At 41.7% G+C, this 23,703-nt stretch overlaps 1 protein-coding gene across 1 annotated transcript in view; it reads right to left on the reverse strand.

Moving 5' to 3' along the window:
• Positions 1-11,407: 11,407 nt before the first annotated feature.
• The window catches only part of zmp:0000001168 (signal-induced proliferation-associated protein 1), a 31,637-nt gene continuing 19,341 nt past the window's right edge, over positions 11,408-23,703 (reverse strand). The window contains exons 6-17 of the mRNA XM_035666893.1: positions 23,418-23,521; positions 22,005-22,162; positions 21,045-21,651; positions 20,691-20,965; positions 19,800-19,914; positions 19,489-19,763; positions 18,393-18,519; positions 18,166-18,289; positions 16,895-16,993; positions 16,172-16,241; positions 14,840-14,918; positions 11,408-13,476 (exon numbers count right to left, since the gene is read on the reverse strand). Coding sequence (XP_035522786.1) covers positions 13,333-13,476; positions 14,840-14,918; positions 16,172-16,241; positions 16,895-16,993; positions 18,166-18,289; positions 18,393-18,519; positions 19,489-19,763; positions 19,800-19,914; positions 20,691-20,965; positions 21,045-21,651; positions 22,005-22,162; positions 23,418-23,521 — 2,177 coding nt within the window. The 3' untranslated portion in view covers positions 11,408-13,332. The remainder of the gene's footprint in view (positions 13,477-14,839; positions 14,919-16,171; positions 16,242-16,894; positions 16,994-18,165; positions 18,290-18,392; positions 18,520-19,488; positions 19,764-19,799; positions 19,915-20,690; positions 20,966-21,044; positions 21,652-22,004; positions 22,163-23,417; positions 23,522-23,703) is intronic.

Consider the following 23,703-nt stretch of genomic DNA (forward strand, 5'->3'; position numbering starts at 1 on the left):
AATTTTGAAGTAGAATGGTACCTTTTTTACGGGTAAGGGCTCCTGTTTTTGAACGTTGATGACTATTCTTGATATTTGCACAAGTGATTAGTCTAACCCAAATAACTCGACAATGAATATCGAATGCTGGCAAAGTCATGCGATATACCATAAAGATCGCCAGTATCGTTCAGTGGAACTACTGAACTTTCCAGCTTTCTGGTGGTTGGTCACAGAGCGGGAAGTTATTTACCTGACCGGCGTAGAAATACTACATTAATACACACAAAGGCAGTGAAGGCAGAACCAAATTGTAATACTATCAGATTATATGGTGCTAAACAATAGACTCAAAGACCTTACAAGAATGCTTTAGAAAGACGAAGCTATCGTATTGACATTTGGAGTTATTGCATACTGGATTGTTGGAACAAGCTTTGGTTAAGTTTTCATGGATAATCAGTTAAGTTATCGGAAGTTCCGTCAGACACCTAGGGTGTTGTTATCTTGTGTTGCATTGTTTGTGTTTATTTTGTATTGTTATTATCAAGTAGAGACGTGTACACGTGCGCATCCTTGTAAATCAAAGTTTTCCTTTAACTAGGGCTGAGGCACCCGCGGGCAACCAGACTACTTCAATTTACACCTTAAACCACCATCTGTCATCCATTACACATCACGCACTGGATTTGAAAGCCACGACTCTAGTTGTGCGGAGAATACATTGACAATCAAGATAAAAGAAACAGTTTCAGAGGAGTTTGGAATTATTTGCTCGAAAAAAGTACATTTCTCCTCAGCTTTTGCCTTGGAACATTTTTCTTTTTTATAGGAAATCCCCAAAATTCTGATAACCTACCGCAGCAGAGACTCGCAAAGGACAGTGACTGTTGGGGGGCCAGATGGGTTCGGGTTGATTAAAGTTTGGAGTTGAACAGTACTTAAGCGCTCAGATAGTAGCAGGAGAACATGCAAAGGCAGTTGGACTTAGTTAAACAAGTAAAGCTAAGGAGCAGTTTACATGTCAGACCTGTAATGTAAACTTCCACGATACTTCCTATTATTACAGTTAGTTTCACAATTTTATCTGACCTTTGTTGCATATTTATATATTATAGCTCACTACAATAGAATATAAAGCTTATTCAAGGTCATTGTTGATGAAAATGGAGCACAGCATATTACAGACATCCATATTAAAATCTGATAGGATAACTAACAGTTTGGACTAAGTCTTATTCAGCTCAAAAATATGTTTATAACGGCAGTGAGTGGGAAATGTCACGCCTATAAGCATAAGGCTACTCGTGAGTTGCGAGATCTTGACAGCTAACTTGACCACGCAGGCGTGTACGGTTTCTAGTGTGGACGATCCGGGAATGAGAGAAAAATCGCTGTAAAAGTGTGTATGGGAAACTACAGAGATGAGGATTGATCCCTCGTTATAGAAATCGCAAGAAAAACATAATCCACCATGTCTACACAGCACCAGTGTTTTGGATAGTTTCCATTCTGGCGCTCATCGGGTAGTTCATGGGCGGCAGGGCTGTCAATGGCACGACACCGTTGGCAACGATATGACCGGTGGTGTCTGTGGATAAAACTCTTCATTCTAACAAAAACCAACAATGGATACTAGATTTGGCCTCTATGTTTGGAAGTCTCGGGACTAGTAAATGCACATTAGCATGCCTTTCGCCTATTGAATACTATTAGATTCCTTCATCCAGGTTATCTGCCAAGGTAGATCCTCTCACTTATCCATCGGTGCTCCACCAACTGGGAGCGTGCAAGTACCGGACTTCTTTAGTGGGGTCTATTTTTAATATTAGGGAAGCTCCAACCACGACAATATGCCCTTATCTGCGACAAGTTGTAGTAAACTAAATCTTTTTCTTCCTATGGGCCTTCTTGTCTCACACTATGTAGCGCAATACAAGTTACTTTAGCACCACTTTTAGGTTGCCTGGACGCTAGCCTACTGCAAGTGAACAGAATTATATAGTTAGTATAATAACTGCAATAGATTCTGCCAGCAGTACCCAGTTGGAGTGACAACACTGGCGAGGCTCTCAGACTCGTTACTGCATATTTCACGTTTACCGATTTCACTACCTGCTTCATTTATTTATCACGCCCAACTAAAGCCTTTCTAGGGACACAGGGATCCCAGGGCGTGTTGGAAGATACTCAGCCAATATACAGGAAGTAACAGAGTACAGATTGTGTTGAGGGCAGCAGCAGTGCGACGTTGGAGTGAATTTGCGGAGAGCTTGTGGAATTTTTCGCGCATGACCGTTCTTGTGACCTCTTCACCGTCTAGCGATGTCGATGCATGTTGGGAAACCACCCATGTAGCATAGGCTACAGGCGCTTTTAATGTGTGCACCCTCACTACGGCATCTTTAGAGATGGGAATGACTTACGTTGGTTTGCCAATCTTTGCCACCCTTGCTCATTTCTCTTTTTGCTAATCGAGTGAGTTTGCCTAGCTGACATGTAGTTCACGCGCCTGCTGGCGCAAGATCAGGTGGGCGAGAGCTACCGACTTGTTGATGCGGATCAACGACGCCCAGAGACGAACTTGCGAGCACGAGAAGACGTATCAGTAGACGCAGATGCATAGAAGCACACTAGAGCTCAAGGCATGTCACGCCTTCGGTCTGGGATTTCGACGCAGCGCCTCAGCTTTGGGTCTAGCTCGGGGTTTATGCGTCGACACTTTCAGACCTGTACACATGAACGCCAGAGAGCTTTTTTTTATTACGCGGTCAAACTCGCATGTGCGCCGGAGGCCTGTCGGAGTGAAGTAAGTGGCAGCGTCTGCTCTGAGTCCGGAGGGGAAAAACCGGAGCTGTGTCTTTTGTGCGGGATTTTCTTGTCTCTGCTTACAACCAACTGTCGAGCAGAACAGAAATTTCACTTGCTTCGCCTTGCCGCAGCCGTGCTCTTGTTGGAGGAGGAAGAGGAGGTAGGAGGTGGTGGTCAGGTTGGTAGTGGGGTGGTATAGTTTTTCGAGCTGTTTATGCTTTCAGCAGTTAAGTGTGAAACAAGTGTCAGGAAGAGAGCAAAGGTAGATATTTATAGGATGGATATGCGCCAGTAGCATGGAATGGATGTATGCAGTCTCGAGGCATACCGGGGCTATGCAGCGAGATTCTGCTTGGCTGTGGAGTGGGCTGGTCGCGTGATCATCTTTTGGAGTCCAGCTCAAAGGGTATGCAACAGGACAAGCCAGGAGGTGCTGAGACTCTGAATTAGTGGGACCTCGCCTAGGAATATACAAACATGGCGCATGCGCGCAGCTTGACGTAGGGCACAATGACTTGGCATTTCCTATTCTATGGGCAGTTTCTTGTGAACCGAATACAGGACCTGGAGAAAATGAAGTGGGACTCTTTTGTTGTTGTAGGAATATAAGGCATATAGGTTTAGTTTCATAACATTCCTGCAAATTATGGATTGGAGTGTAAAAGTATGCAGCAAGATATAATTAAATTTTCTCATTTTAAGGAAGTTTTTCTCATACTTATATTTAATTGTTTTTCCTTTTTTGTTATCTGGGATTTGGGTCGGTGTGTGTGTTCGCTCTGGAGATGTAGAAATCATCTATAATTACTTATCAGAGATGGTGCAACATTACATATACCATTCATCATTTATTATTATCTTTAATGGTTTTTGGTTGTAATAAATAATATCAACGTTATTATAGATGCATTTCTCCTCTCAGAGCGGAACACACACAACCACAAACTATATAATATATATAAACTCAACCAAGATTAATATTGCTGCATACTTTTACTCATCAACTATGTGCAGGATAGTTTTATATATTAAGCATCCCAGTTATTTCCATTGTACATCCAAGAATGCCCCCATTAGGATTTATAATCATTGTGCCTCACGCAAGGCGCGCGCAGCCTGTATGTCTTATATTAAGTCTTCACCTGGTGCCTGGATCCTGAGCCGAGCCAATGACAGCGACCCAGCCCGACTCCACAGCAGCAGAACCGCTGGAAGGGCCGCTGCCGTTCGCTGCCTTTTGCTCCATTCCATCAGCCGGCGCAATCACCAACATCTGTTCTCTCCTTCTCCTTGTTTCACCACTTTCTCTCAAACAAACCCACCTACCCCCACCACCACCATCTCACTCCTCCTCCTCTCCAGGCAACAGGCTGCGCGGGCCGCAGCGACTTTCACACCAAATGTCACAAAAATCCCCGCCAACCCAAACTCGCGCGCTCCTACTCCTCGACGCCTCCGGTCGCACATAGGTTTGGCGGTAAAGCCTACATGGGCGAAGTTAACAGTCTGAATAGGTTCGTCAGCAGATCCCACAAGTGAGGTGCATGCAACAGGAGGCGAACATGCTCTGAGCTCTGTTGCCTTCACTCTCCTCTCTCTCTCTCTCTCTCTAATGTCCTCATCTCGTCCTCTCTATCGCTCACGACGGTGCTCTCCCCTGTGCGGCCAGCAGGCGGCGACCGATTCAAGGGACTCCTCGTTAGAAGCAATGGAACAATAAGTTGTTTCATTCCAGCAGTAAAAGATGCGTAGTGGGTTGCACGCATTAAAAGCGGCCTGTAGCACTAGCCAGGGGCCCACTGCTGCTCCTGGAGAGAACCAACGCTGCACAAACCTTTCCCATCCCTCCCATGGCTCTGCCCAGCACTTGAATTAACCTATTGGCTGAGCCAAACACCTGATCCAGCAATAAATTGGGCGTGAATTGAGCAGGGTATGATGGTAATATGCAGCACTGGAGCTCCAGTGTAGGTACGCCTGAATCTATGCATTATTATATAACTATATAATTCTGTTTCACTTGCAGTAAGGCTACGTCCAGGCAAACCTAAAAGTGGTCAAAGTAACTTTGTATTGTACATAGTGTGGAGACAAGAACCCCATAGACATTTATTACTACACTGTTCCATAAGAAGACTTGGTGGGCCTTTATTGAAATTAAGAGGTACTAGCACGCTCAGTGTGTAAATGTAGGAGGATCTTTGGCATGAATGGAAATAATTAGCGGAGGCATGCTTCATTAATGAATGAATATAGTAATTGTTGTGTTTTTGTTAGAATGAAGAGTTTTTATCCACAGACACCACCGGTCAACTTCCACGGAGTCTGCCATGTTGAGCTGCCATGAACTACAGTAGCCCAGAATGGACAAACCAAACACTGGCTGTAGATCATGTTTTATGTTTTTTGCGAGTTTCACGTCCACCGTAGTTTCTCCTACACACTTTACAGCAGGTTCTCATTCCCGGATCGTCAAATACCGACACGAGCTGTGTTCAGTTAGTTGCAATCTGCAACTTCACCACTAGATGCTACTAAATCTTACTCACTCGTTATTTAAACATATTTTTTGAGCTGTAAATTAAATTACCTTCGCTTTAAGTAAGAATCTGTGAAATGGCTGTGCTCATTTTCAAATGTATACTGATTGAGACATATTATTCACAAAGGGTCATAAATGTGCTTCTAACTGTAAAAGGTCGGGTTGACACTCAGCGTCTGACAGCAGCTGCTCCTTAGCTCTGACTACCAGCTTGCTGTTCCTGCTACACTGAGCGCTGTTACTGTCACTCACTTCAGACCCTACGCCCCCAACAGTCACTGTCCTTTGCGAGTCTCTGCTGCGGTAGTTAGCAGAATTTGGGGATTTCCTATTAAAAAAGAAAAATGTTCCAAGGCAAAACTGAGAGAAATACTTTTTTCAGATTTTCCAAAACTCCTCTAAACTGTTTTTTACAGATGGAGTATTTCGCCCCATGATGGGTCAAGTCGATGTGTAATGATGACAGATTGGTGGTTTAAGTGTAAATTGGAGTAGTCTGGTTGCCCGGTGGCAGTCTAGGTCTTTGAGGGTTAAAGATGCCACGTGGAGTTTACTTGTAAACAAACAAACAAACAAACAAACAGTGTTTTGACTTAGTATTTCTTACCAGAACACACTGTGCCCCCAACAAATATGTCAAGTGCTCATAAAGCATTTGTAAAGCAGATTTGATTCTATTGTTTAGCACCATGTTTATTTGCAAACATTGTTCTTCTTCACTGCCTTTGTGGGTGTATTTCTACGCTTTCATTGTGTGTTACCACCACTAACTGTCGATCAGTAGAATACTGTGTGTATCGCGTTGCCAGCACATTCATGCATATTGGTGAGCGTCCTTGTGCATGTGCGAATACAAACTCAACAGGAGCCTACCCTTAAAACCATCACTCCATAGTGCTACTAGCAGTCAGAGACTCCACAGGGTTGCTTAATGGTGCAATATTAAAAGCTATTAAACTTAAAACACTACTTTCAACCTCACAAGGTCTTCTTCAGTGAGAGGGGTGGAAATAGACCCTTTTGATGTTGGAGGCCTTTTATAAAAGCTCTCACTAGATGTCCTGGGGAGGGAGACCTCAAAGATCCCCTCGGCTGTCCTCACTGTAGGGTCTCCAGACTGGTACCAGTTAGTAATACGGCTGGCCAGGATACTTTCAACAGCATCCTGATATAAGGTGATGAGGATGGGAGAGGGTAATAAAGTAATAGAAATACAAATCCTGTAATATAGTATGATGTTGAGAAGTGTGAACCTATATACTGTCAATGGTTGAGACTGACTGAGAGATACTGATTCAATGATACATTTGTATGTTGCTTTTCTTGTGTCCACCTGCACCCAGCAGGAGATTTTAAAGCTTCCCTACTCCTGTGAGCTGCCAGAAAATGCATTTCCTGACAAATGACTTAATATAGTGTCATTATTATTAACATGAACACATGGACACTCTGTCAGTAGAGTGAAATTATTTCTTTCTATATAGAGAAAAAATACTTTTAAAGCCTTAAAGAAAAAAAGGAAAATATGTTAAGAGGTATATCTTACGCTACTAATCTTCTATAGGTTATTTCTCTTTATGTTTTCCTTTGTGTCTTATTTTGTCATCCCCATCTCTTGAATTATTGCTAAATAAAAATGCTAAAAGTGAGGGGACTGCCCTGCTGTCTGTTTTGGGAAACAAAGACCACTTGTCACACGGAGACCTTCCAGAAACAGGGTGAAGATTAAGAAACACTGCTGCAGTGCTGTCTGCTAATAATCCACCTGCCAGTTTCCCAGAAAGTACACAAACCCTTTTGCGTAAAAGTGCATGTACTGTACAGTAGAAGTAGTCTGGCTAATGTCTTCTATTAAAAAATTAAGCCCTTAAAAAATACCTTAACTTCAGAAAAGTCAAATAAAAAAGTGAAAGGAGCCTCATATAACAGCGGTAAGCCTGCGATGTTCTGGTGTTTTTCATTCTTTATTGTTTAACTGCAGAGTTTATGATGGATTAGTTTATCATTGACTTGCATGGTTTGTTGTAGGAGGTGCATCACTTATTAACAGGTTGCATGCCAATCTTACAAAAAAAATTTCCCCACATGTGTTGAACATGTAGCGTGTTGCATAGGAGTGCATCAATGTCAGGGACAGAGGTTTAATTTGTTCCAGTTTTTGACTTTGTTTTAATAGTTTGTTAAAAGTTATGTCCATTTTGATTTTATTCTACATGCACTGAAACCAAACGTTTAGTATTTCCCCAAAAGGAAATGTAATTCGTAGGTTAGGGTGGACAAATAAACTATTGGGTGTACTTCTAAACATTAGAGAACCTCTTGGGTAAAATATTTATCTAAAAGGTTATTATATTTATATCAGTTGATGAGTAATATTAATCAAACCAATGACATCTGATTCATGTTAAGTGTTGTCAGGACAGTCAACACAGCAGTGATGTTACAGGCAAACTTGCATTAGGCCTCATTTGCTTGTGTGTGGTGCAACAGCGGCCTGGTGATTTAAATTACAATATACAACCCTGTGAACCAGGAGTCTAAACACAAGCACCAGCACATGGCCTCTGTATTTACAGAACACGGATGAGTCAAACTGGCGTTAAGCCCTTGAGCTGTGTGTGACACATAGCCCCTAGTGAAGACTCCGTTGTGCGCTCCAACCCCAAATAAAGACATAGGCCGGCGCATTGTTGTCATCAGTCCTCCTCCTGTTGTCAGGGTAGGGAAGATGAAGCGTTTTTCTGTGGCTTGTGTTTAGGAAAGCCTTCCAGAGGACAGACTCCTGGGAAATGTTTGTATGATGTTGTCTTGCTGTATTATGTTCATGGAACAAGCTTTGGAAAGTGTATTTGTCTTACCTCATGCTGTATCAATCCAGGGGGAAGGGAATGTGCATCCAATCAAACTTTTTTAAATCTGTATCATCGCACTTGAAATCTCCACGTGTGTGTACAGGCCGGTTTTACTTTTATATCTTGATGAATACAATGACTTTGATTTTTGGACTTTTCCCTCTAGCGCATGCATGAGGTTGACATTTAATGTCTTGAGTGAAATGTCCCAACAACTGCCGGATGGATTTACCCGCACATAAAATGAGGTACACAAATTAATTTCCCCTCAGGGATTGTTATCACATTGGTGACCCTTTAACTTTTCAAATAGATTTATATCGGGTCAAAATCTTTGTTTGTGTTGACATTCTCATCAGCTTTAACTGCACTTTATGCTTTGTGCTAATTAGCAAATGTTAGCATGCTAAACTAAGATGGTGAACGTTGCAAACCTAAAACCTACTGAAAACGTTAGCATTTTGTGTTTTCTGTGGAGACATTTAAAGTCAAGAGTTAAAGCGTGACATATGGTGTAAGAAAGTGTAATAATAACCATCATGATTGTGTGATTATGGCCTAATAATTAATAAATAAATAACATGAACCAGATTGAACTGAAGAGGTTCTCCAGTTTTCTCTGTCAGCATTTTTCAGTTCCCTGTAGGATGTTAAATGACAGAGACTATCTCGATAAACAAAGCTGCGCCGTGCAGCCAATATCGCTCTGAGGGAGTTTTGAAGGGTCAGGGACCGAGCTTGTCACCGCACCATGCTTGCTCAGTTGATCTTAGTGACAAACAGGAAGTTAAACTGTCTGTTTCTTGGAGATGTGTGGTGGCCACAGAGCTTCCATTTTTAAAATAATACTTTCAACGTCAACACATATTTTCCGGCCACCTACAGCACTTAAGACCTAATAATCCTTCGCATCAGTAGTTGCTGACACTGTTTTAGCCCTGATAGCCTTGAGATTAAATCAATTGTCAACCCCATTCACAACAGTTAAAGCGATCTCTTATTCAAATCAGTGATGCTTTCCCTTAAAGTCTTGTCAAATTCCTTTGAAAGCAAAGATCGTTCAGGCACATAAATCATCGGCTTATGAGCCGCATTCAGCTGCAAATACATTTAAATTAAAAGCTGATTCAAATGTTTTTCATGTTTCATGCAACGACCACAAACCAGATTTAGAACATGAAGCAGTTTGATTGTGAAGAGATGAGTGTTTTTTAATCTGCTTCTCAGAGCTGGGTTTCATTTCAGCTGTGGAATTGATTTACACCTGGAACAACTGCAAACAACCAGCTGGTATGACATAAACTCACTTAGTAGTACTAGAGAACCACTGTTACAGTATAAATGCAGTTAACTGTAACATTTACCACAACTTTTTACCAAATTCATATCACGACAGCTATTTGCTTTTCTCTACATTGTGTGTTTGGAGATGTAAATGCAGATCTTGAGTAAAAATCAAATAATTTCCAATTACCTCAATCATAGTGTCTCCCTTATATACCAAAAACAATATTTTATTTCCCCATACAAATAGAAGCAATATTTAAAATATTACTTATCCTTTTGCTGGTTCAATTACAACAGAAGTCTCGTAGGATCGTGCTGTTTCCCATGTAGGACATTGTGAGTCAGATTATGTTTATACATATTTCTGGTGCTTTCATTCTACGACTTTTACTTTCTATTCTTTTCAGCCAATCTGATTTGGCCATGACCTCTGTCTGAGACAAATCATGTCAGAACCTTAAAACAGTTTCTTCCTGGGCTGCTTTAACCTCCACCTCTTGTGTTCATCAGAGTCCAGTCCAGGATGTGAAATCCTCATTCGTTCCGCTTCTGGACAAATCCATCCGGCTCTTCCAAGACCCCCCCCCCCCCCCCCCCNNNNCCCCCCACTCCTGTCTGTCCTCTATTGGGGGGGATATTCCCATGTTTCCTTTGTGCATTGAACACTATAATTTCACAATAGAATGTAACTGCTAAAGACTCATGCAAATCCATAAAATAATACTAATAACTTGGCATTTATCTTATGCTGTGCAGTGCTACTGTGAAAATCTGTCAAATTACAGTTAAAACACATTTTAACAGTGATGTTGTTTTGTGAACCTTTGTGTTTTCTGCCATCTACGTTGGAGAGTAAAGATTTAAAGAATTTTGAACTAAATCACATTCTCAGATTCCAGCTATCTGTGTTTTTTTTGTTTTTTGTTGTTGTTTATCTTCAACCAAAACAGAATGATAAACATCTCCCACAATCGCTTCTGATCAATTCCCTTCTGTCCATTTTAGGTCATTCAGCCACAATCAGATTTTCTTTTCAAATACTCTGTTGGATTTTGGAGACAATTTATTTTTTAAATATTTAAATACCAAAATAATCATCCCTTAGAGGAAGCATACGCCATTCAACACATTCATTTCAACTTAAACTCGATTTCGATGCATCATCAGTCATTTTAAGCACCTTTTTCCTTTTAATTCACTTTTAAAAATCATATATTTGTCGGTTTGATTCTGTGAACAATCGGTGGTACTCATTGAGCTTCAGTGATTCTTCAGACCAACAACACACATCTATTAATATTATCTGTTCTTTCAGATCATGACTTTTCCTCGCACGGCGGATGAAAGACCAGATGTTGTAAAGGTCTCTTAGAAAATCCTTCATCTGCCACAAAAAAAAAAACCTCAGTAAGTGCAACCAAAGACAAAGAAATGAGGTCACTATGCTGGGTTAACATACATTACATTTTCAGGTAGGCACAAAGTCAGAGAAATAAGCCTTCACATAACACCAGTATGACCAGTTTGACCATCCATTCTGAAAGAGGAGTTTCACTCATTAAGGCGTACCTAATGGTGTTTTAAGACCTTATTAAATATGTAAGAGCTATAGCTGAAATAGCTCAAAACTAGAATGATAATAAGAGTCACATTAAGCAAGATTTGCAGATAGTTTTTTTTCTTGTCATGTCATTGTTGGTTTTCTACAAAAGAAACTTAAATTTATAACCAAGCCCACCTTTCCTTTCTGCCCTATTTCACATTTTTCGAGACTTCCCTCCAGTTTAAACAGCTACAAGAAAATCCACATTTGCATGATTAATAAGTTACATTTTTATACATACACACATACAGAGGGGAGCTTGGAAGTTGCTTGGCACATTCTCATGCTTGACCAACCTCCTACAATCTAAAATAACTATACAAGACACAGTAAAACAGGTCTTCTCACACCAATTTTTCCCTGTTCAGTCACGAGGCTTCAGCATGTACAGGAGATGAAACAGGAGCCTGCATGGCCACGATTAACACTTGTCTGCATAATCATCCTGCAAAAGGAGGGCATACACAACCCAATGCACTAAGTAACATGGAACAGTTCAGCTGTACATACAGTATCTTCACATACTGATAAAGTTTAGATTCATAATTTAATCTGAATATACTGTATCTTAATATGCTGGTACCAGGTATTCACAGTGACTCTAAAATAAAATTACAAGAGGAAGTTTGTACACGAAAACAAGAGAGTCTGAGTGACTGGCGAACGTTTGGCATCCCTTTTTGTCAGAGTTTCTTTTTTTAGTTTGTGGTCGAGTCAGTTCTGTTTGATTTCTGTGGGATTCGGGAGAGCTGCCTGGGCTTTTTCTGTTGGCACTGAGGAGAAGCAGTCCGAACTCCTCTGTATGTTTATTGGCGCCGTCAGCAGGGGACACAAAAAGGTGAGGTAAGGTGGTGTCAGGGAGATGAGATCTTATCCACCTTCATATGATGGGCAAGACATAACCTGGGCAGACTAAATAAAGTACAGTATGTGCCCTGTCCTGTGCTGATTTCACAAAAAAAGAAAGTGCAAAAACGACACTTAAACACACACAAACACACATCAGGGTGGAATGGTAAGATTTCACCTATTGTCCTTACCGCTACCACTCATAAGCCATACTAAACAATTACCCAAAATAGTCACTGTAGACATCCGCCAAACACAAAACATATTTAAATACAATATTCTGTATTTCACTATTAGTTCAAGGTGTTTTATTCAGACACCTAAAGCTATTTTGCCAGCTGAAAGAAAAGCTGCCTTTTGGCATTTTGTGGTTCAGGCCAGCAGGAGGAGATCTTCTACAGTATGGCTGCTACAATAGTGAGGTTAGAAGAAAACAGCTACAGGCTATCATGGAAGGAAGCTGAAGCAGTTCTTTCCTGCCATTGTCTGTGTCTTCAGGAGAGGTATGACCCTTTTCGGCATCTCTTTAATATTGTTTTCATACATACTTCCAGGAGGAACAAGCATGCTCAGTTCATTTTTTATGGACATTTCCAGTTTATGTCCTTTTCATTTATGTTTTTTTTTAAATCTCTCCCTAAAAACTGCAGAATTTCTTAAATACAGTACTACTGAGAAGTGAAGAGGGCAGAAAATGATGTCCTTATGTAACAGACCCTGCTCTGAAGCGAGTCACTTAGCATCACTACATGTTTTGAAGTAGAAGGCGGCCTTCAGGCTTGTTGTTGTTTCAAGGCCTTCCACACTGATCAGCGCCAGGCAGAACCACACTCAGACATTGCAACTACATGTCTGGCAGAGAGGATAGCAATACTACTGTTCACATATATTATTGGTGATATATATATACACTTTTGGTCATTTCAGATAAGACACCACCAAACATGCTATACAGTGTCTCTCAGTCTTAATTGCCACTTTTTATGCAAGTGCTATTCAGCCCAGCTTGTCAAGTATTTGAAGCAAGGTACAGTAAGAGATGCACACATACAGACGCACACGCACACCCACGCATATACTGTATCATACACACCAAGAGAAGCACTCTGGCATAGCACACCAACACAGCAGCCTGAGAGCTGCACATTGGTCAGTCTATGAAGGGATACTGAAAATGTCTTTTTTTTTTCTTTTGTATGAGTTGATTTGCATACTCCCTCACCAACAGGCACGTCCAGGATTCAGGACTGAGACTGTGGTAATACACAGATTGAAGAGGATACGTGTGTGTGTGTGTCTGGTTTTGCAAATATGTACGAACAAAATAAGTGTACTGAGCGTACAAGCACATTGTACGATTTGCATCTTTCTTTCTGCTGATTTGTGTGTTTGTGCGTGCTGTGGTGAAGCTAACAGGGCTTGTTGACGTTGCACAGCAGCTCGGTGACTTTGATGAGGCGAGCCACTGTGCTCTGCGACTCCTCCTGCAGCCGCTGGTTGTTCTGCCTGAGGCTCTGCACCTCGGCCTGCAGCACCGCCTTGTCCTCTTTCTCCTGAAAGACATCGGCACACAACAAAACAAAAGCCGTCGCTCAGATCGCTGTGGCAGGAACGGGAGGGGAGCGACAGGTACAGCGGTGGCTTTAAGGAAACTAGTGGGCACACATAAACAAAGATCTTGAAATAAAACAACACAGACAGTGTAGAGAAGCACATCTCACTGCAGTGCAGGAAAAAAAAACAATTAGTCACTGAACGGTTCATTTCTTTGACAGAAAATGAGAGTTCAGAATCTAAATGCCTGGGTTTTCAGGCTGCTGGTATGTACAGTACAATTAATCATTATTTTCTTTGGTTTTAATAATCATTTAACTATAAAATGTAAAAAAAAAAATAGTGAAAAATGCCCATAACAATTGCCCAAGGTAGCGTCTTTAAGTTGCTTGTTCTGTTTGACCAACAGCCTAAAACCCAAAGATATTCAATAAGCCGTCAAATAAAAAAGAGAAAATAAGCAACTCTTCACACTTTAGAAGCTGGAACCAGAGAATGTTTCATGTTTTCTTCATAAAGTACATAAACAATTAAACATTTATCAAAACTGATGCTGATTAATTTTCTGTTGTTTAATTGTTTTAGCACTAAATTAGTATTGTATCATTACTCTTAATGGTTCATAGACTAAATATTTGATCAGAAAATTATTTATTAGATGAATCAGTCATGAAAATAGTATAGTTGTAGTCCTAAAAATAAATAGAAAACGTTCCATATAAGTGGGGAATAATATGTTTATATAATATTTTGTACACACAGAGACACATACACTATTGACCAAAAATCCTCAACACAAGGTCCTCTCCTCTCATCTGCTGAGGAAGGACATGAGATGTGGTTGAAAGCTTTGGAAAGAGTGGACCTTGTGTTGAGAATCGTTTTTTTGTCAAGTGGCCGAGGTCGAGAATAAGCCTTCGAAGTCATCACATACAGTATTCTTTGACATCTACATGAAAAATAAACATAGCAACACAGAATTATGGAAAGAGGAAAATACTAGAAAATATTGATAATAGCATTGAAGGACTCATAAATACATTTTTAAAAACTATGATAGTGGAATATTCAAAGAATCTGTAAATGTTACTGTACAAATTTACAACAAAATTATGAATAAATAAATTTTCTGAGTGTCTTTGTATTTAATGCATCTACAGTGAGTCAGCTGTGACTTGAGATGGTCGGATGGACGGGGAGGATTTGTACAAATAAACAAGAGGCTGCATCAGAAAATACAGATGATCTCGCTCCGGCGACTGAAGCTAAACAATTTAAATATTTTTTCCTACCTGCTGACTCTCCAGTGGAGCTCAATGAGAATAATATTACAGAGAAAAAGATTCATGAAAGTCAAAGCACCTTTTGCAGGTCATCCTGCAGCTTCCTCAGCATGGCTTCCAGCTGCGATACCTTCTCTTCTAGGTGGCCTGGAGAGTCACTGCAACAAAGAGAGGCAGTGACACTTCGTCAAAAGCAATTACAATTTTCACAGTTTGCGATCAGGAAACATGAAGCAGGAATAGAAACCGAGGATCAAAATGGTTTAGATTTACATGCAATGAATCGACAAGATGAATATCTTCACTGATATCGTTCTATAAAAAGGTTTTTCTTGTGTTTCTTCTGTCTGTTATAACGCCGCACGTTATCTCACACAGAGTGAACTTTTCAATTTTCTTGATTGGCTGTGGAGCCGTCCGTCACTGTGGCAACCTCAGAGCTCAAGACTGCTGCCTTTGATGAAACCTGTAATACTTAGAGATGGATTTACAAAATTTGCTACGGCTGACAAGCAGACACATTGTGAGCAAGTATAATCATCCCATGATGCGCTTCATTTGACTGCAGTCATAACTTATTGGCTACGCCCTACAGAGCAAAGCACAGAACTCCTGATAATGTATAAATCATGATAATACTTTTGAAGGAAAGAACATGGGATCATTTAATGAAGCATGGTCCCATGCTTCATTAAATGATTCGGGCCTAGTAGTGTATTGTGTAAGTGATAATGTTATAATGTGATAATTATTGCAATTTGCATGTTCAGTCTCAGAAATACACACCAACAAGAAGTGATGCAGTACAATATATGGAGTATTGTACTAATGTCTTTTTTAAGCATTTTGCATGCCAGCTGGAACCAAATCTAATGGTGAAATAGTCATCAATGCTGACCTCTACAGTACGTGGGTGGACATAAACTGCGCCTGTAAATACGAGAGACCTGAACTGAAGAAAAGCTTTATGTTGACGTTTGCTTATTTTCTAATTGACTCACTTTGCCAATAATTTATGTGTTCAAACACAGCATAGAGAAAAATAAGGTGACCAAGGAGCTGGAAAAAGTATAAAAGTAAAGAAAATGGATTATGGAGTGGGAGTTTTACAGAAAGATGACAATGACAGTGAGTCAGACATGCTGTGTGTGTGTGTGTGTGTGTGTGTGAGAGCATCTGCATCATGCACATAAGTGCATCACTGAGTCAGCACAAGGGCTCTCTTTATGGGGGAGAGAAGCCATCGCATTGACTCAAACAGTTGGATGTAGCCGATAAAGTCTAAATAATTGAGAGAGAATGAAGAAGTAGATGTAGAATAAAGGAATGTGTGCAATTCAGGCAAAATGAGACTAACCACAGAGATATTGAACTGTCTGCTTCACCCTCTATGTACCGTGTAGCAACCCACCTTTCCTTTGAGTCTTTCAGCTTGCCGTCTGTCTGGTCTCCTGCTTGGGAGGGGTCTGCGGCTTTACGGTCTGTGGTAAGGAAAATGATTGCTGTTTAAAATAGCCATACACACAACAATCACAAGTAGAGATGAGGGAGACAAAGATGGGAGATACTCTGTAGCGAAAATGGAGTCATTTAAACACCTCCAAAAGCACCTTTTCTTCATATAGAGTGCAGATCCATTGGAAAAGTCCTCTCTGTTTTGTTTTTCTCCAATATAGATTATATGACCAAAAGAATGCGAACACCTGGACCCATATGTGATTGCTGCTCTAACAGCCTGCAGTCTGCAAGATTTTATTCAGTCACAAGAGCATCAGTGAGGTCGGACACTGATGTTGGGTGATGAGGCCTGGTTCACAGGCGGTGTTCCAGTTCATCCCGAAGGTGTTGGATGGGGCTCTGTGGCCACAAAGCTGGAAGCACACTATTGTCTAAAATATCACTGTATGGTGTAGCAGGTGTCAACATACTTTTGGTCACATAGTGTAAATGTCAGTAAACATTACAGTTACTTTTACACAAAAACTTAGTGTCTATCTAACTTGAATCTTAAGACTGTGGAGATAAACACAGGGAGAAAAATCCATGTACCTCTTGGTATTTGACTGTGCTACAGCTTGATGCATCATTTTATGTTCACACTAAGTAAGGGGTGCATGAATAATTAGTTCCTCACCCTCTCGTGACAAAGCCTCCAGGATGCTGCGGCAGGCGGTGGCCAGGTCAGCGATGGACTGCCACTCCTCCTCAGTCGAATCTGTTGTCTCTGAGAGAACTGAGAGAAAGAGGTCGAGATTTACAATTTAGCACGTTTTCTTATGAAACATATCTTAATGTAGCAGGTATAATGTAGATGGAATGATTATACAGGAGAACAGTGGGACTGCAGACCTTTAAGGAGCTGTTCTACAGTAACACAGAGCCACCACTGGGGGATGCTGCTGTGTTAATGCTGGTCAGAATTAGGGGCAGAATATAAAGGACAAGGAGGAAGTGTTATGATGTACGCATGGAGGTTTCACTGAATTTAATTATGTTTCTCACTTTGTAAGGTCTTTTTGACACCAGGTCAGACGGATACAGTAGATGAAAGACAATGAGCTAAATATAATTTGAATAACAAAGTTATTAATTGCAAATTTGATAAAAAATGTTTTAAAAATGACATTCAAGATGATACAATAATTCCTTTCTGAGATCTACTAAGGCCTTGAATTTAATCTTTTAGTTTAAAAAGTTGGGATGCACTTTAACGATCTGCATACTTCCTGTGAAAGAATGTAATATAAAACAATCAGAGGCTGTAGAGGCTGCCCCCACAAAAATCAGAAGAATCTTATGAGAGGATGAGCAAGTTTGCTTTTACAGCAGCTAAATGATGAGTCTCATAGTCTCAGTGGAGGTAGAACAGATGGTGTAAGAGGGGCTCCTTGATTTGGGGCTGCCTAAAACTCCACCCCTCCCACTACCCATCTGTCCCCCTTTTATCCCAGCTCTGGCAGGGGGTGGCAGCAGAGCAGGGGTGATATTAGATTAGCAGAATAGGGGGCAGCGTGGATGAAAGAGGAGGGACAAAGGGGATGCAGTGGGGAGCAGAGGGAGGATAATGAAGAGAGGGATTTAAGGCGGAAAAAATCTGGAAAAAAGGAATTAAATCAGGCAGAGATGATTTGCAAACATGTGTAATTGTTCCATTTTGGCATCATTTGAGCAGTCGTGTCAGCTATTTTGTCTGAGAGGGGAGCTTTATTTTGAGTACATAATCGGGGTCAGTAATATCTCTGTGTGCTCTTTGTCTCCTAATTCATTCATTCATTTTTTTAATTTTACATGCAGCCACCATTCCTTTTGTTAGAGGGATCATAAATATATAAATATATTATAAATATTATATGCATTTCATTGTCTAATTAAAAAAACATCAGCAGGAATAGGGCTAGTACTTACTCTTGGTGATGGAGTTATGAAGGCTGAGGGCTCGTGAATTCCTTTCAGCTCGGTCTACACATGAAAGCCGGGAAGACGAGTCACTCGCCGAAGCTTTGTCATCGCCAAACTCAGCCTCCATGAACTGAAGACACAGAGATAGAGACAGAGGGGAAACGACACTGTCAGAGAGGGGATGGAGCACTGTGGAGAAACCACTCAGATGTCCTTCCGTCTCAGTCTGTCACCTGTTCGTCCTCCAGGGGAACCTTGGGTTTGACAGCCAGGATCAGATCAGGTGTGGCGTCTCTCAGCTCGCCAACATTCTCATAGATGTGCCGTTCCCCCTTCAGCCCCACGTTGTCGTACACGTGCCTGTCCGCCAGCCAGGGAGAGAGAGATGTGATGGTGGTGGGGTAAAACACAAAGCAAATCTGCTGTTGATGCTTCGTGACATTTTTTATCCAATCTAGAGGTCAAAACTGAAACTGGAGCACTTAGACAAGTAATCTCCAGGATGGCTTAGATTTTGGCCTGATTGATGTTTGCTATCCTGCACTCACAAAATCATCTATCAGAAATATCATATCTGATGCGGTTGCGGTCAGATTGTTCAGTTCTGCTTTGCGTGAAAATAAAAAGCAGTCAAATTCATTTTAGTAGAGTTGTAGAGTTTAATATTATCCTCATGAATATTTCTTTTACAATTTCCTCTTCAAGCTGCTTTTTAGCGTTCTCAGGGGGAAAACCCACCAGTGTGTTTAAAATGAATTGTCAGGCAGATACATACATGTCCTGCTGTGTTTCTTTTGATACTAAAAAGGATGAGGAAGTATTGTTTAATGGAAACAAATGTGCTTTCTTGTTGTCATTTATTTGACTTGTTGTCAGCTATTATGGTCTGAAAGAGAAACACTTTTTACTAGTAAAGAGTTCCAAATCTAGTGTGAGTCCATCCAAATAGTTACTGTACTGAGTTTTAAAAAAAGCTTTTAATCTGTAAAGGGAAAATCTAACTGAATTTTTTAATGTGAAAAATAATCTTAAAACTTTTGCATTAAGTTAACACACTTCAGTGCTGCAGAGTGACACACTGCTTAGTGTCCTGCTCTGCCCTGTGCCTTGTCCTTTGCAGGAAAAGTGACGCACTGACTGAGATTAAATTGTGATGAGTCAGCTTCAGTTTGAGGATATTTTCAGCCATGTTGGATGATTTAAGAGCCCCTCTTACCTCCCACTTTGCAGATGTAACTATGAAGATTTTAACATCATCTAAAGCAGTGATTCTTGTTATTATCTATTTCTCTATAATGCCTTTCCGTTACACGCATATGTCAGGCTCACCCATCACATGTATCCGTGTAGGATGGCTGTCTCTCCAAAGAGCAGCTGCGTGTGAGCTGCGAGGCACTGCCCTCCTGGCTCTGGTTGGCCGGTTGGTCCTGCAGAGATGTGGCCCGTAACAAAGGTAAGCTGGCCGGTGTGAGGAACGAGCTGTGACTTCTTTCACTTTGCCCTTTATCACACGACTGCCCTTCGCCCTCTTCGGCCTCTTCCTGCACCTCCATTATATCCGCTTCATTGACCCCACCCGCCTTCAGCTTGTCCTCCAGCTCCTCCTCCTCCGCCACCACCTCCTCCTCCTCCTCCTCCTCCTCTTCTTCCCCCTCTTCTTCCCTCTCGTCCAGCACCCAGGCCTCTCCAGACTGATCCTCGCCAGGCTTACACTCTGCATCCTTGATGGCTTTCTGGTACAGTTCAGAGAAACTTCTGCAGAAAATCAAAACAACAACATGCTTAGCTCTCTTTTCTGTCCTGCTTTTTATTGCACTGTTGAGTCATTAATTAATCTAGAAGCCAAAAACAAAGATGGGAAAAAAGGGCTATATTTGTCTTTCTATTATATTCCTTTGAAATCATTGAGCTACCACTTCCTGTGAAGAATTGTTACATCTTTGTGACAATGAGTTCTTTTTTGTCACAGAACAAGCATTTCAGAAATATAAATAAACGGGGGGTGGTGGTGGGGGGGTATCTCTGTAGATGCTTCTGCTGCCAGCTTTGAAATGTTGCTCTAAAGTTCACAGCTGCAGCCGTGTCCAGTTTAATACTGTCTTTTTTATTTATTTTAACAAGTCTGTCCACAGCTGTTTCTGCCCCCTCAGCTGAATGGGAAGTGTGCTGGTAACAGTGGGACAGCCTGTGCCAGAGTGATTAGAGATCATTAGAGGGATTGATTGGTTGTTAGCCAGCTGGTGTGACACTGACTGCAGGCCGTCATCAACAGCAGAATGAGCTGTGACCCCAAAGTAGCACCTCTCTTGTTTTTTCTGACTTGTCCCACTAACCCCTCCCTCTTATTTACTGTCAACCTCTCTCTAACCCCCTCACTGGGACTACTCTTCACTTTCTGGAGCATGCTTTATACCCATGAGTTCTCCAGTCTCACCCTGTGTCTGCTGACCCAAACGTGCCCTTGTTAGTGCTCTCTCTCACTCTCTTTCTCTCCCTCTCATCCTCCTCATCCTATCTGCAGCCTCACCCACCTGCGTGGCTTGCCGTTCTCATCCGGTGGGATGACAGTGATGTGGATCTTGTGTGCAGTGCGGAGCAGCCTGGTCCTCTCCTCAGGACTCAGGTGAACCAGCGAGTGTCCGCACAGCCGCACCACACGAGCCCACAGCTGCAGGCCTCCACTCTCAGCGTAACAGAACCTCTGCAGCTCCGTCACAAAGCCCTCCTCGTTCATCAGGAAGCCGGGCTGGCCGACTCCGTCACGCAGGGGGGTGACCTCAAAAGCCTCACAGCCCCGGGTAATCAGCTGCAGGTGAGAAGATGAATGAATCAGAAAGGCATAAAGCACCCATGGTAAAATTTCTAAACCGGACACAAACACCCACCTCTAGCCTCTGCACCACCTCTCGTATATCCTCCGCCTGGTTCTCCATCACACTGATTGACACCGACTCCCCTCGCTCATAGAAGATATCCAAGCAGGGCCCCCCCTCCTTAGTCTCTGTCACTGCCTTCCAGCCGATGACATCTCGACAGGAGCAGTTAAACACCACCCTGCGTGTGCACCTCTCAATGAGCACCACCGACTCAGCCGACACCCCGAGCAGGCAGGGGAGCCTGTGCTCTCTCACCTCCCCTTCATATCCGCCGCTGACCATCACAGCCCACACCAGCGCACCTGCGCTGTGCAGCTCGGCACCTTTGGAGCCCTTCAGCTTGTCTTTGCGCTTGCCTCCCAGAGACAGCAGGGGGAACTTAGTGGAGGAGTCAATGGGTGTGGTGGTCACATAGTTCTCGGCCAGGTCCTTCAGGTATTCCTGTCGTGTGCGTGTGGCCATAGAGCGGAACTTCTCAGACTTCTCCGCAGCGTTTTCAGCATTCACTGCCTTCGCTAGGAGGAAGTCTCTGAAGGCAAGTGAGCGAGGGAATCGGGCACCTCTAGGGAACAGTGGTCCAAATAATGGCATGTCTTTCGAGCGTGTCACAGCCACCCTGAGAGGGAGAGAGGACAAGAGGAATGACAGAGTGAGAGAGATGGTACCGCAGAGACATTTGATCTATGTCTTGTTTCCAGTTCTTGAGAGTTGTGTAGTACTCTCCAGAATTACAAACGTTTGCACTGAATCTGTTGCAGCAGCACACAGATTTGTGCTTTGAGCTGCCCATAACTACTACAATACAAATGTGTAAGAGTGCACATAGTAACACCCGTCTTAACATGGATGTCCCACTTCCTGGGACTGGCTGGTCATGAATTTATTGCCTTGGGAGATATCTACCTGAGGAGGAGGTTGAAAAGATGTGTTTATTTTGAACAGAGTGTAACAGATGGGATCAAGTCAGACCTGTAATAGGTGTTGTCAGTGCAGGGCTCATGAACCTGAACGATGATGAAGACATGTTGGAAATGGGAGCGGATGGACTTTGGAGTGAAGGGCAGGGCGCCTGGCTCCTGGAACACGATTGTCACGATGTCGTTACCGATGTGTCGCTTCCTCAGCAACTGACAAAGCAAAACAGACACACAGAGAAATGTATTAAACAAGCAGGCCAGAATCAGAGCCAGGTTATTAGGTTAAGACCTCACTGGAACCGTTGATTGATATACTTTATATCTCAACAATCTACATAAAGGTTTTAAGAAGCTGCTATAGAAAATACCTTTTACTGAGCAAAATAGGTCAAGTAGGGATGTTCACATGAACTGAAATTATTATTATCTAATTTTACTATCAACCCATTTAAATGGTTCTATTTTAATATTTTCTATGTGTATGGTACTGATGTAATTTTGTTGTTGAATGCAGTGGGGTTTTGTTACTACATTATTGACTGTATGTAGTGTAAACTTGCTGTGTTATTTATATGTAGCTCTTTGAATATAGACCATAGGGAGAGTAATGGGGATCCAATTAAACAAATAATTTAAATAAAAATCAAAGGTGTTAACTGAAAAGTAGTTCTAAATCAAATCAATCAAATCAAATTAATTTATTCATAAAGCACATTTAAAAACAACCCTTGTTGAACAAAGTGCTCAAGTCAAGTAAGATAAAATAAATATTCTTTAAAAAAACCTTGCATGGTCATGACCATGCTGTTGCTATCTTTGTTAGCAAAACTCAGTACTAAAAAATACTGTATTTGGGAGACTACAGATTCTTGAAACTTTAAGTTCATTGATTAAGCATCAGGGAACTTTTTATGACTTGAAAAAAAAAACTTCCTTAAAAAAAACTAGAACTGAAACTAGATTTAAAAAACACTCAATCAAGACAGAATAAACAGTAAATAATTAACCTAAAACTACCAAATCCCAAGCTGTTGGTTGCCACCAAACAGTGGGCAGTTTAAAGACATACATCAGGGCTTTGTCACTACCATGTTTTGTTTTATTAAACCTTTAATCTATATTAGTATGACATGTCCTGTTTCTTTGTGACAGCAAACAGGCTTAAACCACACGCTGCACATAAAGGGCTGACAGTCAGCTGAACACGATGGCTGCCTGAGAGGCGGCAGTGAATACCTTCATGGTGGGAGTAAACACTGGGGGGCAGGATTTTTATGTCATGCTTGTTGCGGGGTACAGAAGCCTTTTCTAAAGCACTTACCAAACCATGACAGTCTGAACAGAGCTAGGGTAACGAATGTTGTATCAAGACTGGTGCAATTTCTTTAGAAATAGAGGTTAAACATATGAGGAAATGGAAATCATATGTCACATCTCTGTTGAAACATACATGGTTTTATTTTACCTGCTGTGTGTTGTTGGCTGTGTAGGGCAGCATAGTGGACACATGAAACATAATCTCATAGTCCTGGTAGCGCGTGTAGAGGGAATGTGTCCCAGTTGAGTCCGCTACACAAGCAAAAGACACACAGAAACACACAGATCACACAAAGAGATTTAGCAAAATCAGTCAAAGTCTGAATGAAAGACTAAACTGTCACAGTCAGGGTGAAATCTGTCCCATTTGCTGTTCTCTGCGGCTCACTGAAGGGAAAACAGCTCGGAGATAATCAGCAGTGACTATGCTATTT

The sequence above is a fragment of the Morone saxatilis genome, unplaced genomic scaffold, assembly GCF_004916995.1.
Source record: "Morone saxatilis isolate NCDOM2014 unplaced genomic scaffold, NCSU_SB_2.0 Contig20, whole genome shotgun sequence".
In the NCBI taxonomy this organism is placed as follows: domain Eukaryota; kingdom Metazoa; phylum Chordata; class Actinopteri; family Moronidae; genus Morone; species Morone saxatilis.